This window comes from Drosophila suzukii, chromosome 3, assembly GCF_043229965.1.
Source record: "Drosophila suzukii chromosome 3, CBGP_Dsuzu_IsoJpt1.0, whole genome shotgun sequence".
In the NCBI taxonomy this organism is placed as follows: domain Eukaryota; kingdom Metazoa; phylum Arthropoda; class Insecta; order Diptera; family Drosophilidae; genus Drosophila; species Drosophila suzukii.
The window spans coordinates 24,005,952-24,022,780 of NC_092082.1; the positions used below are offsets into that span (position 1 = coordinate 24,005,952).

Here is a 16,829-nt window from a genome sequence, read left to right on the forward strand (position 1 = left end):
AACTTCAGAAGCTGAGGAAGCTGGAGGCTGGGGTCGCCGGGTCACATTATTATACTTTGAGCGGCGCCGAAATCAGGCAAAACTTTCCCGCACTCCTTAAACCCCGCCTGTCACAACAACAGCAACAGGGCAGGATGGTCGGCGGAAAACTGAAAACTGAAAACTGAAAACGGGGGCCAAAGGAGGGCAACAGTCATTCCAGGCGCTGCTCTTTTCCACTCCTCGCCGACACCCCGAGCACCTCCCTTTGGGATTCATTTCGTTTCATTCATTTATTCGTCGCTAGCTGCTTTTCATTCATTTTGAACTTTCGACGATTTATTTCGGCTTTCGAGCTGCTTTCCTTCTTTTCCGACTCTGTTTCAGTTTTCCCCATTCTGCGACTGGCGAACGCCTTTGGCCAAGCGACAGCAAAAAGGTTGAAGGGGAAAAGTACTATATTACGGAAAGAATGCAATTGAGATACACTTGCCAAAACCCGCTGCCCCTAACTGCTAGAGTTCCGAAACCATTGGAGTACAGTGAACACACCTGAGCTAGAATAAACGTAAGCTTTGAATTAATCTCTAAAATGTTTTTGTAAATTAAGAACTAAATTAATCCATGAACAATAAAGATTATTATATTATTATTATTATATGCATTCCGAATGATTTTTTTAGAACAAGATTAAGTTTGAGTGCCGATAAAAATATATTTTAAATATATTTTACATAACTATAACTTTGTTTATCATTTAAGAGTACGACATTGGAACTAAAATTCACATTTCAAGCACTGAAGTTATAAAAGTTCTGGGCCAAGAAAGATATGCTCCGACAAACCCTCCAGCAATATTTTTGAAAAATGCTTAGATAAAGATTATCCCTTGGCAATTAAAATATAAATAAAAACTCATAAGTCAAATAAAATAATTTCCTAGAAGAAAGTACTTTTTCATTTATTTATGAATCTATTCCTCGTTAAAGAAAAATAGTTCCACCTCGCTAATCACCACTATTTATAACTGCTCAAAATCTGAATTATTTTAATGATAAAAGCACCTTTGTATTCGATGTACCCCAATGGAAACAATAAATTTGAGTCCCTGAACCCTTGGCATAAATTTAACGTCTGCGTTTCGGTCTTTGTGCGAGCTTTCCTTTCTGTTTTCTGTTTTTTTTCGTTTTGACCCCACCTGGTCGGCTGCCACGATTGCAATCTCCACTGCTCATTTGCATTTTTAATGAAACCATATAAAGGCGAAAATTGGAGGTGGGGCCGAGGTGGGGCCAAGACTGGACGACAGTGTGTGGAGAAGCTGCAAATTATGAGCCAAAGGCAAAGGTTTTCCCTTTCCCGCCGCTTTATTTCCCGCACCCGGCCACACATGCATTACTAGCTTGGCAAATAAATCCGGCAGATCCCTGGCATATCCCTATCCAAACTGTCAACAGTTTGTCGCTTATCGCGGCGTCGAAATTTTCTCTCTGTAACCAATAAATGTTTCAACATCATTTACATTTCGGTGGCAGTCTTATCCTCGGAGCATTGGAAATGGAATTTCCCGGGTGGGGGCTTCAATCATTTCGGTCCTGGGAATCCCGACCTCAGGCACTCAGTTTGGTTTTCGACCAACTCCGTCGATTGCGTTCCGGGCAAACAACACTCGCAGATTTATGTGACCGCAAAACTTTGCTTCACGGCATAAATTAATGTTTAATTGATGAATTTATATGACGAGGGCAAGATGCTTTCTTCTCACATTGGACGGCATTCCATCATGTGCTGACCAGCTGACCAGTGAAGCGGGCTTGTCTCATTTAAGCCTGTTGCGGTTGCTTTAAAGAAAATGTTCATAAAATGTGTTTAAAACTATACGACCTGTAATGGAGCTCTTGACTAAAACATAAAAAGTTGGAAGAGAGCTTAAATTAACTGTTTTCAGACGTAAATCTTAAAGCAGGGACTGGAAACATTATGAGTTTTATTTAAAAATTCAAAAACGCATAAGCCGTTACAACATTTTGAATAAACTGCTTTATCTTTTGAGAAAGCAGTGCACTTGCAGTTAAGAAAGTCACCGCTAGGTGGACACTTTTGGTGTAATGTTCATGTATAATACAAACAAATGTAGATAACGCACTACTCGATTTCTTATCATGAGTATCGATATATTCCATGTTATGCTTACATTTTAAATTAATTTTCAAATCGTTAGTTTTGGACTATTTTGAGCTAGAATTGAGCCCTCTGTAATGTTGTCAACGGCAAAAAAGAGGTTGAAGATACTAAAGGATATGAAAGGTTGGTGGGATTTAAATGAATATAATAAAAAGGTACTATCTCACTAACAAAAATGTGAAAAAGAGACCTCTGATCATGCGCGGAACCACCTGTGAATATAGGGGATAGGCCCACCCCATTCGGCTTAAAACGTATATTTAATATGTATTTTTTTCCGAATTTTTTGATGTCCAATCTACAAATTTTTTTTACCCCAACTACCAAACTCTGGATCCGCCATTGCCTCCGATTAAGAATATAATGGTGTTTTAATCATTTTTCTTAATGGAATTATGATTTTCGTAAAAAATGTGCTTATATGCAACATCCGAAGTCTAGTTATAAGTACTTCCGTACGAAAAACGGACGGAAAATTGTATAAGTAGTGTTACCGGACAAGTCAAGATTTATTCAGATATTAAAACCCAGAGAAGGGTTGTCACTTTTAGCTTAATTTTTATCAGAAAATTAATCGAAAAGTAGGCCCTGACAAAAGTTTCGTGGCAACCACTTGCAATTGAATTGCATTTGCTGAATTTTCATTAGCTGACTGATAGTAGCAAAAATGCCTCGTAGGCCTAACAGAGCTCAACAAAACATTATGTTGGTTTTTGTTCCGGTGTCCACGACCCTGGCTATCGACATCGATTGGAAGAAGCCGAAGAAATTCAAGAGCGCCGCCGAGGAGAAATCTTGGATGCAGCAGTCGCGCAAGGAGGCCTGGGAGATCAGGCTGGATTTGGAGAGTGGGCGCTTGAAGCCGAAGGACATGCCCGGCAGAATACTCGTGGAGCCGAATCCAAATCAGGTTCCATCAGTCGAGGCCAAGAGGTTCCAGAAGGAATTGTTCAATCGCAAAGGTGCCCTCACTACAGAGCGAAATTTCGTCAATCTCTTCACAAAGCTGGCCAACAGTTTACAATTCTGGGATCCCGTCAAGGCCCTCAGGGTCCTGAACCAGATGAAGAAAATGAAACTGACCAAACTAATGCTCCTCCGCAATCCGGACTGCGTTACAAAGACTCGCGATCTTAGAGAATTTGGAGGAGAAGAGGAGTTTCAGGAGCACGACATGGTCATCCGCCAGAAATCAACTGAGCTTTACGCAAAATTTAAGAAAATTTTTAATTTAGAGTCGGACTCCGACGACTCGTTTTGGGAGGAATTTTGCGAGCAGGTTGATGTCTTCAATGCCCTTACGAAAGATATGAAGAAGATATTTCGCACCACGTTGAGTGACCAGGGGTACAAGAGACTGGTAGACGCCGAGAAGGCTTCCGTTTCCTCCATATCGGTTAGTGCTCAGAATGGCGAATAAATCAAAAAATATAATAGCTCCTTAACTCACAATTTGTTGGTATTGACACCATCGCTAAACAGTGTTTTTCATTAATGTGGGGAGCAACGAAATGGAAACAAGTTTGTTTTGTTACCCATCTGAAAAGATCCTTAAAGGTGAATCAATTTTGGAATTTTACTTGCACTTGGCTTCAGTTTATTTTCGTATAACTATATTTCGCAATTTGTTCGTTTCTATTTACAATAATTTAGTTAGTCCGAGTCGTTATACAGTCAGTTGGGTCGCTCCTTCACCACCACTTGCTGCTCTTGTCCTCCCACTTGCTGCCGGTGTCCTGTTTCACCTCAGCGTAGCTGGTGGCATGGCCATGTCCGTGTCCGTACTCCTGTCCATGTCCATGTCCGTGTCCGTGTCCGTGTCCGTGTCCGTGGCTGTGCTCGATGTGGTCGGCGTGTCCAACATGCTTCACGGTAGCCTGGAATCCGTGGTGGGAATCGGCGGTGTACTCCACGATCCTGGTGCGTCCATCGGCCTCCTTCATGGTGTATCCCCCCTTGACCTTGTCCCCGTCCCGGGTCTCCCACTGCTGCTTGATGTCTCCGGTCTTGGTGTCCTTCACTCCGTAGTCGAATTCGTACTTGGGGTGGTGCTTGGGCTCCTCGTGGTGGCTCCACTGGTGGTGGCTGTCGTGGGAAGCCACTGGTGCCCACTGCTGGTGGTGATCCTGCCACTTCTTGGGAGCCTCGTGGTGCGTCTGGATGCTGTATCCCACTGCGTGTCCGTGATCGTGTCCTCCGTGGGGGATATAACTGGCAGCAGCCACACCGAAAAGCGCGCAGCAGAGGATGGTTAGTTTATGGGCCATTTTCGTTTGTTACTGTTCGACTTGCTTGGCCTGAATTAGAATGAAAACTGTGATAATCAGTAGACTAAGCCCAATGCTTTTATACCTCAGCCCATTCTTCCGATCTCGAGGTTAATTGGCTCGAAAAAGAAAGAGACCGAAAAATAGGTAATAGGCAAGCCAAATGCTTCAAACTTAGGTAAACTTTTCATTTTTACCATTCGCAAAGTCAAATTAAATGGGTCTACAAAAACATAGGCATTAACAATACTAACAAATCATAATACATTTGCGTTAAGGGAGATTATGGGGGCTGGAAAAATTGCCTATGATCACAAGAATTTCTTAGTAAAATGTCAACAATTATGTAAAAAAGATGTAGGGGAGAGTGGAGTAAGGATATAAAGAAGAAGAAGGATATAAATAAAGTCATTCATGGTAATGAACGGTATGAATGGTATCTTTGGAAAGCCTGTTCTTTTGGCTATAACTTTTAAAGTCAATTGCAAAGCCTTCGAGAAATGTTGCAAAATGTCAAAATACTTTTTAAACTATCCTTTCCCCAGTGCTAGGGTAAAAATAGTTACAAATTTAATTCTGCTGTAAATGGAAAATATTTTTTTAACCTTTCTTAATGTTATAAAACTGCGATAAAAAGCTCTTGACGCGGAGGACTGCATTTATGATAATTTAATTTTTCTTATCTTCTTATCTTCAGAATATCATTATCCCCTGAAAATTGGGCGGTTTCAACTTTTCTTTCTGAAAGTCCCCGACCGGTTTTTGGACCGCTTAGATTAGTATTACTACATTATATTACTGTCGCTGACAGCTCCAAGCAGTAATGCTGCCATTAAAACTATATAGATACTTGAACCAAATCCGTATTATCAAATATTACCTTCAACTATCCTTGTCCACAGGAAGTGTTTTGAGCTCTTGCAAAATATCACCAAGAATGAAGACCACAAAACAATGAAAAACAAGGAAGAAGGCTATAGTCGAGTACCTCGACTATCAGATACCCGTTACTCAGCTAAATAGAGATATGCAAGTAGCAAAGCGAGATTAAAATGCGCCACCTACCGGCGGTATACAGATTTAAGCGTTATGGGCGTTAGAGTGGGCGTGGCAAATTTTTTTTGGACCAAACGATAGGTATTGACGAGACCAATACATTTCAGTTAAAATTTTTCTTGTAGCATAAAAATTGTGGGCGTCACAGGTTTTCGCGGGTTGTGGACGTTAGAGTGGGCGTGGCATATTCGCGTTACAAACTTGCGCTGCATATAAGGCTACGGAATCTAAATCTGAAATCCCAATTCTCTATCTTTGATAGTTTCCGAGATATCCACGTTCATATTTACGATTTTTTGAAGTTTGTGGGCGATTTATGGGCGTTAGGGTGGGCGTGGCAAACTTTTTTTGGGTCAATCGATAGGTATTGATAAAAACATTACATTTCAGTTAAAATTTTTATTCTAGCATCAAAACTGTAGGAGCCACAGTTTTGGGCGGTTTGTGGGCGTTAGAGTGGGCGTGGCACTCTACTGAAACAATCCTGCGCTGCGTAAGAAGCTCAGGAATCTGCACGCCAAATCTCAATAGCCTAGCTCCCATAGTTTCCGAGATCTCAGCGTTCATCCGGACAGACAGACGGACAGACGGACATGGCTAGATCGACTCGGCTAGTGATCCTGATCAAGAATATATATACTTTATGGGGTCGGAAACGCTTCCTTCTGCCTGTTACATACTTTCCGACGAATCTAGTATACCCTTTTACTCTACGAGTAACGGGTATAATTAGTTACATTAAAAATGTCGGGATCGGCCAATGTGTCTCGAACAGATAATAATAAAACGGCGCGCATTTCAATCAAGCCGTTTAGCCGCTAGGGCCACAAACTATACTTGCCCCTCAACTATCCTAACCCCAATCTCCCCTACTATTGGTTTTCGATCAACAAAATGATGTTTTAGAAATAGGACACAGTTTTCCGATTCGGATCGATCTGACTTATAACAATACTACCTGCAATAGAAAATACTTCTGGGATGGGATCTCCTCAAAACTGAGAGACTAGTTCGCGTAGAAACAGACAGACGGACGGCCAAACGGATATGGCTATTCGAATCGAATAGTGATGCTGATCAAGAATATATATACTTTATGGGGTTGGATACTTCTGATTGAAATCATTATACCCTCTGCAAGGGTAAGAAAACAAAGAAGCTTGAGTTTTCGTTTTATTATTTTCCCATTCATTTTTCGATCGTTCTTCTTCACTGCGTTGCAGCCCCTTCTGCCTGGGAATACAAAATGCAAACCGACAAACCGGTCTAAATTTGAGAACGACCTAGCATTCATTTAAATTACTTTGAAATGGGGTATGGTATTGCACATCTGGGTACCATTTAACGCGTATTTTGGTTAAAATTATATAAAAGATCGGTACATTTTACATATCCGGTTTTCTCTGCTTAAGTCTCCTAAATTTAACTATTTACTTTTACTGCATTTTCTCAGGATATCCCCAAGGGCCTTTCTCAGAAATATGAAAATGAATTCGATATTTAATTTCGTAAATATTGAACATTTATTTTCGGATGTCTTTGTGTTTTCATCTTAGAATTTGGTTCTTTTTTTCTTCGAGATTTTTCTATTTAATTCTTAGGCTTGATTTCGGGCTTTCGATAACTGGCCAAAAGCAGATACAGTTTCTTCAGCATTTCATCCGCCTCAGCCGTGGTCATGGCAAACACTTGGATCATTCCGGACTCATAAATTCTAGCTGACACTCCGGGCATATCCTCATTCACATAGTAGACGAACCTCTTTTCACGAAGGAATGGTTCTGAAGAAAGGGAGTAGTCCGCACTAAATTCCTGTAAATTAACGGCCCAGGGATAGTTGGCACTGGAAAAGAGACGTAAGTGTAAGAGCTTGTGGGATGGGTCGGCCTCGAAATTCATCTTCCCCATGGTCTTCGCCACGATATCGCTTTGGATTTCGGCCAACATCGCGCTACTACTTCCGTTGATAATCATCACAGTGCCATTGGCCCATATCCAGCCTACCTGCGTGGCCTCATACCTTACTTCGATCACACCTATGTCTCTATTGTAAACGCCGTTATCCAGGGTCCTTACAGCCATGTCAAGATCCAAATTTCTGTTCAATTGCAGGGTACAAAACAGTTTGCAGAAATTCATTTTAACGGGCAAGCTCAGGGACTCGCTTTGATGTTTGGTGGGATGCCTTAGGATCCTGATCTTCTGGCGGCAGTGCTCCGTATGAACTGGTAAGGGTGGAAGCACCAAAGTCCTGTCCAATTGCCCCGCGGACTTGAAGCCATATCGCTGGTTCCACTTGGAGCGGAGTCGTTTGGCTTGCGGGTCCCTGTATTCCGTCATATTGTGGTCAATGATGTCCTCGGAGTCCTCAAGGCGAACTGTGAAGCTATTCTGCCATCCGTTCTCTAGGGGAGACGTTCTGATGCACCTTCCTGAACTTCGGGTCATCATCTGCTCCTTGTCTATCTCGCTTTCGAAATCAATGGCTCCAGGTTCCGTAGATGTTGGCTTGACACTCTCCTCATTGATTAGAAATTGCAGTTGCTGGGAAATGGTGCTACTACATTGCTGTAGCCAATCCTGAATCGCTGCCTCATCTTGGTGCTTTGGCGGGACTGATCCAATATCTTTAACGTCAAGAATAATGGGACGCTCTGGTCTAAGCGCATTCAGTTGCATTTCCTTAAATGACTCTTCAATATATATCTCTGAAATGTCGTCTTCGGGAGTAGTTTCCAGCATCATTTCATCGGGAACAGTTTTTTTCAACTGCGGCTCCACGGCATCGATTTTACAAGGTAATTCTTCAAATACCATTGAAGACCTTTTTTTAACATCCTTCGCCTGTGCGCTATGAAGATTTTTGGTCTTTAACAGGTCAAACAGAACTTTCCGATTTTTCTCCTGGTCTCTAGCTAAGCTCAACAGCATATCAAACTCATCAATATCGCTGTAAGGTTCGTTTAGTCCCTCTGATTTTATCCAATCGTCCAGAGCACGATCTTCTTCCTCAACAATAGTAATTTTATCAAAGACGATTTCTCCATCGTAAAAAATACGACGCTGGGTATCATTGATAGACTTCCTGTCTATTTCCCAGTTGATGAGCCCCTCCGCAGCATTGTTTTCTTGAGGAACTATTTTCAAGGAGGTTTCCTTGGAAATCAGGCATTCCAAGGCTCCTGGAGGTGGAGATTTCGACTTTTCCATACCTACAATACAACATAGAGGCCAATCTACTTCCGATGGCGGCACCAAGGCCTCCTTTAGGTCCTTAAAGGTCTGCCAAATATCCTCCGAGGTTGGGAGGTCAGAATAATACAAATCCACATGGTTCTGATCTTCTAACGAATCTAGTGCCACTATCGGTGGTTCCTCTAAGTTGACAGCAGACTTTGACACCGACCTGCGTACCATCGGCTGGTCTGTCACCTTGTATTCGGTGGGTAATCGGCGGGTCTTGACTACCCCAGGTGAATTTGGTGGTGGCATTGTTTCCTCGTCGACAATCACGTGCTTGGGTTCAGAGTTCCCCTGGGAGTCAGAATTTAGTTCGACACCTTGAAGAAAAAACTTGTCGGGCGATGTTTTAGACAATAAAACTATTTTATTTACTACAGATTGCTTACCAGGACAAAAGAGATTATGAGGTGGTGACTGTGTGAGAAGGTTTTTATGATTCCGGATCTTCCGTTGGCATTAAGGCCCTAAATGAAATGAAATCCATATTTTATAAGTACGGAAAGCATTCTAGCTGCTCAGCTTTAAATTAATTGTACGGCGTTAAATTTGTCAACAACTTTGTCAGTGTGGCTGCGTTAGCAATTGTCGTTTAATAACTCCTGAAAACCGAAGTTGTCACTTATTTCGTAAAAAGCCATTGCAATTATGTTACATTTTTACATCTCCAGTAAGCACTCTTTACTTTAAAATCTAACCCCGGGTAAGGTTTGATATTACGGATTTGGTTGATGTATATATATAGTTTCCACGAGAACTTGATGACCCAACATGTAGCAATACTAGACCAAGCGGTCCTAAACCCGTTCGGGACGTCCAAAAAGAAAAGTTGACAGAGGATAATTTCTCGGAGGCTTTGCAGTTGAGTTTAAAAGTTATAGCCAAAAGAACAGGCTTTCCAATGATACCTTTTTCATGGTGATGACTTTTTATTTATATCTACTATGTTCAACCAAACTCTTCTTACTATCCTTATTCCACTCACCCCTATATTGATGACATTTTACAAACATATTCTTCTTCTCTAACGATCATAGTCCCCCTTAACGCAAATCTATTACGTTTTGTTATAATTGTTAATGCCTATGATTTTTAGACCGATTTAATTTGACTTTCAACAAAACCAGATTATGAATGGTAAAAATGAAAAGTTTACCAAAGTTTGAAGCATTTGGCTTACCTATTACCTATTTTTCGGTCTCTTTCTTTTTCGAGCCAATTAACCTCGAGATCGGAAGAATGGGCTGAGGTATAAAAGCATTGGGCTTAGTCTACTGATTATCACAGTTTTCATTCTAATTCAGGCCAAGCAAGTCGAACAGTAACAAACGAAAATGGCTCATAAACTAACCATCCTCTGCTGCGCGCTTTTCGGTGTGGCTGCTGCCAGTTATATCCCCCACGGAGGACACGATCACGGACACGCAGTGGGATACAGCATCCAGACGCACCATGAGGCTCCCAAGAAGTGGCAGGATCACCACCAGGACCACCAAGCCCACTCTTGGGCGCCAATTCAGGACCATCACCACCAGCAGTGGGCACCAGTGGCTTCCCACGACAGCCACCACCAGTGGAGCCACCACGAGGAGCCCAAGCACCACCCCAAGTACGAATTCGACTACGGAGTGAAGGACACCAAGACCGGAGACATCAAGCAGCAGTGGGAGACCCGGGACGGGGACAAGGTCAAGGGGGGATACACCATGAAGGAGGCCGATGGACGCACCAGGATCGTGGAGTACACCGCCGATTCCCACCACGGATTCCAGGCTACCGTGAAGCATGTTGGACACGCCGACCACATCGAGCACAGCCACGGACACGGACACGGACATGGACATGGACATGGACAGGAGTACGGACACGGACATGGCCATGCCACCAGCTACGCTGAGGTGAAACAGGACACCGGCAGCAAGTGGGAGGACAAGAGCAGCAAGTGGTGGTGAAGGAGCGACCCAACTGACTGTATAACGACTCGGACTAACTAAATTATTGTAAATAGAAACGAACAAATTGCGAAATATAGTTATACGAAAATAAACTGAAGCCAAGTGCAAGTAAAATTCCAAAATTGATTCACCTTTAAGGATCTTTTCAGATGGGTAACAAAACAAACTTGTTTCCATTTCGTTGCTCCGCACATTAATGAAAAACTGTGTTTAGCAATGGAATCAATACCAACAAATTGTGAATCAAGGAGATACCATATTATTTGATGTATTCGCCATTCTGAGCATTAACCGATATGGAGGAATCGGAAGCCTTCTCGGCGTCTAGCAGTCTCTTGTACCCCTGGTCACTCAACGTGGTGCGAAATATCTTCTTCATATCTTTCGTAAGGGCATTGAAGACATCAACCTGCTCGCAAAAGTCCTCCCAAAACGAGTCCTCGGGGTCCGGCCCTAAATTAAAGATTTTCTGAAATTTTGCGTAAAGCTCTGTTGATTTCTGGCGGATGACCATGTCGTGCTCCTGAAACTCCTCTTCTCCTCCAAATTCTCTAAGATCGCGAGTCTTTGTAACGCAGTCCGGATTGCGGAGGAGCATTAGTTTGGTCAGTTTCATTTTCTTCATCTGGTTCAGGACCCTGAGGGCCTTGACGGGATCCCAGAATTGTAAACTGTTGGCCAGCTTTGTGAAGAGATTGACGAAATTTCGCTCTGTAGTGAGGGCACCTTTGCGATTGAACAATTCCTTCTGGAACCTCTTGGCCTCGTCTGATGGAACCTGATTTGGATTCGGCTCCACGAGTATTCTGCCGGGCATGTCCTTCGGCTTCAAGCGCCCACTCTCCAGATCCAGCCTGATCTCCCTGGCCTCCTTGCGCGACTGCTGCATCCAAGATTTCTCCTCGGAGGCGCTCTTGAAGTTCTTCGGCTTCTTCCACTCGATATCGATACCCAGGGTCGTGGACACCGGAACGAAAACCATCATAAGGTTTTTTTGAACTCTATTGGGCTTGCGAGGCATTTTTGCTACTTCAGTAAGCTAATGAAAATTCAGCAAATGCAATTCAATTGCAAGTGGTTGCCACGAAACTTTTGTCAGGGCCTACTTTTCGATTAATTTTCTAATAAAAATTAAGCTAAGGGTGACAAACCCACCTGTGTTTCAATATCTGAATAAATTATGACTTGTCTGCTAACACTACTCATAAATTTTTCATACAGGAGTCTTTACTCACTAGCCAACTCTAGTTGTAATCACATTTAAAAACAAGGAAGATCGCTATAGTCGAGTACCTCGACTATTAGATACCTGTTACTCAGCTGAAGGGACCAAAGGGAGATTGAGATATGCAATCAGCAAAGCGAGATTGTAATGCGCCACCTACCCGCGATCTCAATATGCGGTTATGTGGGCGGCCGACAGATTTAAGCGTTATGGGCGTTAGAGTGGGCGTGGCATTCTTTTTTGGGGTCAATCGATAGTTACTGACGGGACCAATACATTTCATTACAAATTTTTTTCTAGCATGAAAATTGTGGTCGTGACATTGGGCGGCTTGCGTACAAAACTTGCGCTGCGTACAAGGCTAAGGAATCTTAATCGGAAATCCCAATTCCCTATCTTCGATAGTTTCCGAGATATCAGCGTTCAAATCTACGATTTTTAGAGGTTAGTGGGCGTTTTTTAGGTCGATAGATAGGTATTGACGAGAATTATACATTACAGTTAAACTTTTTTTTCTAGCACTAAAACTGTAGGACCCACAGATTTACGCGGCTTGTGGGTGTCAGAGTGGGAATGGCACGTTCTCGTAATGAACTTGCGCTGCGTGCGAAAATTAGGAATCTAAATCTAAAAATCTAAGGACCCACAAACTTCTGGGTGTGGTACTCGGCTGAAGTAAAGATTTTCTTAATAGACACTGGTAGAATCCTGGCGCAAACTTGCCATAACCATTTGAATAATTGCTCATAAATGAATAAACGGTCAGATTTTAACAATTTTTGGATGGGTTGATGAATGTTAATTTTTAAATTTCTCGTTAGTCTGTTTGTCAAATTTGTTTTTAAAGGAAACAAAAACTTTTTGATTTAATATTTTAACGCATTTTCTGCACTTTGCTTCTATTTATTTATCTAAAACTAAAGTTCGTAATTTGTTCGTTTCTATTTACAATAATTTAGTTAGTCCGAGTCGTTATACAGTCAGTGGGTCGCTCCTTCACCACCACTTGCTGCTCTTGTCCTCCCACTTGCTGCCGGTGTCCAGTTTCACCTCAGCGTAGCTGGTGGCATGGCCATGTCCGTGTCCGTACTCCTGTCCATGTCCATGTCCGTGTCCGTGTCCGTGGCTGTGCTCGATGTGGTCGGCGTGTCCAACATGCTTCACGGTAGCCTGGAATCCGTGGTGGGAATCGGCGGTGTACTCCACGATCCTGGTGCGTCCATCGGCCTCCTTCATGGTGTATCCCCCCTTGACCTTGTCCCCGTCCCGGGTCTCCCACTGCTGCTTGATGTCTCCGGTCTTGGTGTCCTTCACTCCGTAGTCGAATTCGTACTTGGGGTGGTGCTTGGGCTCCTCGTGGTGGCTCCACTGGGGGTGGCTGTCGTGGGAAGCCACTGGTGCCCACTGCTGGTGGTGATGGTCCTGAATTGGCGCCCAAGAGTGGGCTTCGTGGTGGTCCTGCCACTTCTTGGGAGCCTCGTGGTGCGTCTGGATGCTGTATCCCACTGCGTGTCCGTGATCGTATCCTCCGTGGGGGATATAACTAGCAGCAGCCACACCGAAAAGCGCGCAGCAGAGGATTGTAAGTTTATAAGCCATAATAGTTGGTTTCTAGTCGACTCGCTTGGCCTAAATCGCAATTGGAACTGTTATAATCACTTGGCGAGGCCCAGTGCTTTTATACTTCTGTCCATTCTATGGATCGATTAATTACATTTTACCCTCGAGGCTAAATAGGCTAGAAAAAAGTAAGAGTCCCAAAAAATAGGTATGAAAAATGCTTCGAATTTTTGTGCAAATTTTCATTTTCCTCATTCGTATTCATAATCTCGGCCGGTGGATTGGCAAATTAAATTTGGCTCGCAAATTCAAGCTTGGCCAGCAATAACAACATCGATAAACGAGGCGTGAACACCGCTCAACTAGCTGAAAAACGCAAAGCTTGGTGTTTTTGTTGCTTGGAAATCAATCAACAAGTGTGGCCCGCTTTCAAATTACTTAGCCATACCGCCTCGCCTCGCTGCGTTTCTTAGGTTCGCCCCTCTTCTTTGCCGACTTCACTGCGAATGACCTTGAGACGGTTGGTTGCGGAGAGGGGCCGGGACAGGGCCGGGCGGCCAGTATAATCAGTCGGTGTTTCTGCCCAGGGCGCTTGCTGTGGGGCACCCAAAGCTTCCGAATTGGAGCTAACTAACCAAAGAGCCGATAATGTTTTCTGAATATTTATAATTAAGGAGGTTAAAGGCTTTGACTTTGAGGAAAAATATAAACCACACATAAAATTAATTATAAAGTTAAGATGACTTAATATGTACTGTGCAAAACCTATGATCTAACTAATGTCTATGATATTTTCTTGTTGGACCACGCATTATATTTGAAGTCATCCGATTTTCCATGATTCTTCATAGGATAAATATATTTTTTTGCATTAACTTGTAATTAACTTAAGAATTATTCAAAGATTGATTGTAACCAATAACGCACCGCAAAAAACCTATGTTTTCAAAAATAATTTTACATAATCCAACGCCTCTCACTCGTTTCAATACAAGAAAGTTTTACCGTCTTAGAATGGTTCTAAAAAAAACGTTAATTTCTTAAATATAACCACTTTTTATATATATTTACCTTGATATGTAACAATTCATTCAATAATATTAAAAGAAGTATTCCTAACGTAATAAATGGCCTTCATGCTTACTGTTTTATGCAAAACATTTCCTCATTTTCTAAAGTACAAGTCAAAGCCTTACTTTATTCAAATTCTCGATCAAAAAACTTATTGCCTAATTAGGAAATAAATTCTTACCTTTATTTTTCCCTTCTCTTTAACTACACCCCAAACTTATTAACACGTTAACGAACTTGCAAAAACGATTTGATTCTGTTATAATTAATTATTTTCAGCAGAACCTAATCGTAACGGACTTGGTTTGATATAAAATGAGTTCGATTTTCTATAGAGCTCAATGGCCAAAACAATAATAGTAATTATGAATTAGTGAGGTAATTAACAAGTCAGCTAGCACGAACGGTGAACGGTGTGGCCAAGAGAATGACCACCCGATGGTCGATTGCCCCAGAGTTTTCGAGAGCTATATAAACTCCAAGTGAGCCCCCTAAGAACCATCAGACATCATCAAAGTTCCGATTGGAAGACAGCGATCATCGATATGAAATCCTTTTGCGGAGGTCTGTTACTTGCCTTTCTGGTGGGCGGAAGCCTAGCGGCTCCTCATGGAGGACATGCCACGAGCTACAGTTCGGTGACCAAGCACGAAGAGCCCATCCACAAGAGCCATGGCTACGGATACGACCACGCTGTGATCAGTGCCTACGGAGGAAACTACGGACATGGGTATCCCAGTGTCGGGCACTCCGGCTACGGCTACGGATACGACAAGCACGAGCCCCACCACTATCCCAAGTACCATTTCGACTACGGCGTCAAGGATGCCCACACCGGCGACCAGAAGAGCCAGTGGGAAACCAGGGATGGCGACAAGGTCAAGGGCAGCTACTCCCTGAAGGAGTCCGATGGCACCACTCGGGTGGTGGAGTACACCGCCGATGACCACAACGGGTTCAATGCCGTGGTGAAGAAACTGGGTCACGCCCACCACCCGCAGGTCTACCACAAGGGCTACGGACATGGCGATTTCTACGGGTCCGACTACGGGTACGGAGGTTACGATGTGGCGCACTACGGCGGATACGCTCTTGGACACGGAGGTCACGCCAACAGCTACGTGAGCGTGAAGCAGCTGCACTGATTCCAGGAACCTTGATGAGGACTACCCGACGAAAACGATCTGAACATAATATTTATCAATGCAACACATTTACCTGACTAAAGCAAGCTTTTTACACACATAGTACTTAACTAAATATATTTATACTGAAATATGATTATTATTATTATCTAATGCTAACTTATAGTTAAAACTTTAAGCTAACAGTGGGTTTATTCTAGAGTAGCAGCAAAAGGCCTTAAGCTCGCCTATGGTAATTTATTGTAGTAGTTATGATTTTATGCTGAAATACATAAGCATAAATGTTTATAGTCGAACGGGTCTAACATTATACTTGGAAAATATGAAACTCAAGTAAGATCTAGTAAAATCGCTGTAAAGCAGTAGCACCTGATCTGGAGTAGGTATGGGCAATTTTCCATTAAATCATACTGAAATAACTTATAAAATTAATGGATCAGATCAAACTTACTAGTGTAAAGAGGTAGATTGAAATGTTGTGCCGAATATAAGAGATAGACCGAGTTGGCCGACATAAGACTCTGGGAAATTTTCCCAAGCCCCACAATTTGTAGCGCCGCTGCTTGCTGGGTCTGCAGCACTTGATTTTAATACGGATTACCAGGATTAACTGGCAAAGTGGGGACACGACACATTCGCAGAGCAAATCGCCATTAATTTATGTAAAGTCGAAACGTAATGCTGGCAGGTATAAATTTTATAATGCCATTAGACAGCTGCAGCGAAGCGTCGACGACGACTTTTACTTGCCGCACGGCGGCGCCTGAAACCAAAAGTTGGGCCGCCCAAATCGGGGAGTACGGGTTGCATGGATGTGTATATATGTTTATATGGATGGCTTGGTATCGTATCGTTGGCCAAACGGGTTTCGGTGGGGGGAGCTCTCCCGGCGGCGAGTAATTGTCAATTAGACCGAGCTTAGGAAGCGACAAAGCAGCTGCAATCTGCACTGTGCGATCTGCAATGTGCTGCTCATCGCAGTTGGTTGCGTCTGGCGGCTTGGAAGTTGGAAGTTGGCTATTGGACGTTGGAAGTGGAACCGGTGAAGCCGGAAAATCTTGTCGCCGGGAAAACGAAACGAATCGAAACCGAGGCCCAGCTTGGCGCCGGTCCTCGTCTTCATCTATAAATACTTTGGCAATGCCGC

At 43.0% G+C, this 16,829-nt stretch overlaps 7 protein-coding genes across 7 annotated transcripts; 3 read left to right on the forward strand and 4 right to left on the reverse strand.

The window, feature by feature from the left end:
* The first annotated feature begins 2,866 nt into the window (after positions 1–2,866).
* On the forward strand, positions 2,867–3,583 carry LOC108010648 (uncharacterized). Its single transcript, XM_036814631.3, has one exon. The coding sequence runs from the start codon at positions 2,867–2,869 to the stop codon at positions 3,581–3,583; it is 717 nt and encodes a 238-aa protein (XP_036670526.3).
* A 165-nt stretch (positions 3,584–3,748) lies between these two features.
* Positions 3,749–4,489, reverse strand: LOC108010667 (probable zinc transporter protein DDB_G0282067). Its single transcript, XM_036814763.3, has one exon. The coding sequence runs from the start codon at positions 4,428–4,430 to the stop codon at positions 3,855–3,857; it is 576 nt and encodes a 191-aa protein (XP_036670658.3). The 5' UTR covers positions 4,431–4,489; the 3' UTR covers positions 3,749–3,854.
* Positions 4,490–7,076: 2,587 nt separating this feature from the next.
* On the reverse strand, positions 7,077–8,978 carry ms(3)76Ba (male sterile (3) 76Ba). Its single transcript, XM_070996950.1, has one exon. It carries the CDS (start codon positions 8,976–8,978, stop codon positions 7,077–7,079), a length of 1,902 nt encoding a protein of 633 aa, XP_070853051.1.
* A 1,022-nt stretch (positions 8,979–10,000) lies between these two features.
* On the forward strand, positions 10,001–10,783 carry LOC108010651 (probable zinc transporter protein DDB_G0282067). The gene has a single exon (XM_036814761.3). It carries the CDS (start codon positions 10,061–10,063, stop codon positions 10,676–10,678), a length of 618 nt encoding a protein of 205 aa, XP_036670656.3. The 5' UTR covers positions 10,001–10,060; the 3' UTR covers positions 10,679–10,783.
* Positions 10,784–10,940: 157 nt separating this feature from the next.
* LOC118877223 (uncharacterized) lies at positions 10,941–11,702 on the reverse strand. The gene has a single exon (XM_036814634.2). It carries the CDS (start codon positions 11,700–11,702, stop codon positions 10,941–10,943), a length of 762 nt encoding a protein of 253 aa, XP_036670529.2.
* Positions 11,703–12,801: 1,099 nt separating this feature from the next.
* LOC108010652 (Cuticular protein 76Ba) lies at positions 12,802–13,566 on the reverse strand. The gene has a single exon (XM_017075550.4). It carries the CDS (start codon positions 13,503–13,505, stop codon positions 12,903–12,905), a length of 603 nt encoding a protein of 200 aa, XP_016931039.4. The 5' UTR covers positions 13,506–13,566; the 3' UTR covers positions 12,802–12,902.
* A 1,441-nt stretch (positions 13,567–15,007) lies between these two features.
* On the forward strand, positions 15,008–15,818 carry Cpr76Bb (Cuticular protein 76Bb). The gene has a single exon (XM_017089137.4). The coding sequence runs from the start codon at positions 15,083–15,085 to the stop codon at positions 15,680–15,682; it is 600 nt and encodes a 199-aa protein (XP_016944626.4). The 5' UTR covers positions 15,008–15,082; the 3' UTR covers positions 15,683–15,818.
* The last annotated feature ends 1,011 nt before the right edge of the window (positions 15,819–16,829 follow it).

Coding starts and splice junctions, on each gene's coding strand:
- LOC108010648 (XM_036814631.3), top strand. CDS start 2,867: ATGTTGGTTTTTGTTCCGGTGTCCACGACCCTGGCTATCGACATCGAT.
- LOC108010667 (XM_036814763.3), bottom strand. CDS start 4,430: ATGGCCCATAAACTAACCATCCTCTGCTGCGCGCTTTTCGGTGTGGCT.
- LOC108010651 (XM_036814761.3), top strand. CDS start 10,061: ATGGCTCATAAACTAACCATCCTCTGCTGCGCGCTTTTCGGTGTGGCT.
- LOC118877223 (XM_036814634.2), bottom strand. CDS start 11,702: ATGCCTCGCAAGCCCAATAGAGTTCAAAAAAACCTTATGATGGTTTTC.
- LOC108010652 (XM_017075550.4), bottom strand. CDS start 13,505: ATGGCTTATAAACTTACAATCCTCTGCTGCGCGCTTTTCGGTGTGGCT.
- Cpr76Bb (XM_017089137.4), top strand. CDS start 15,083: ATGAAATCCTTTTGCGGAGGTCTGTTACTTGCCTTTCTGGTGGGCGGA.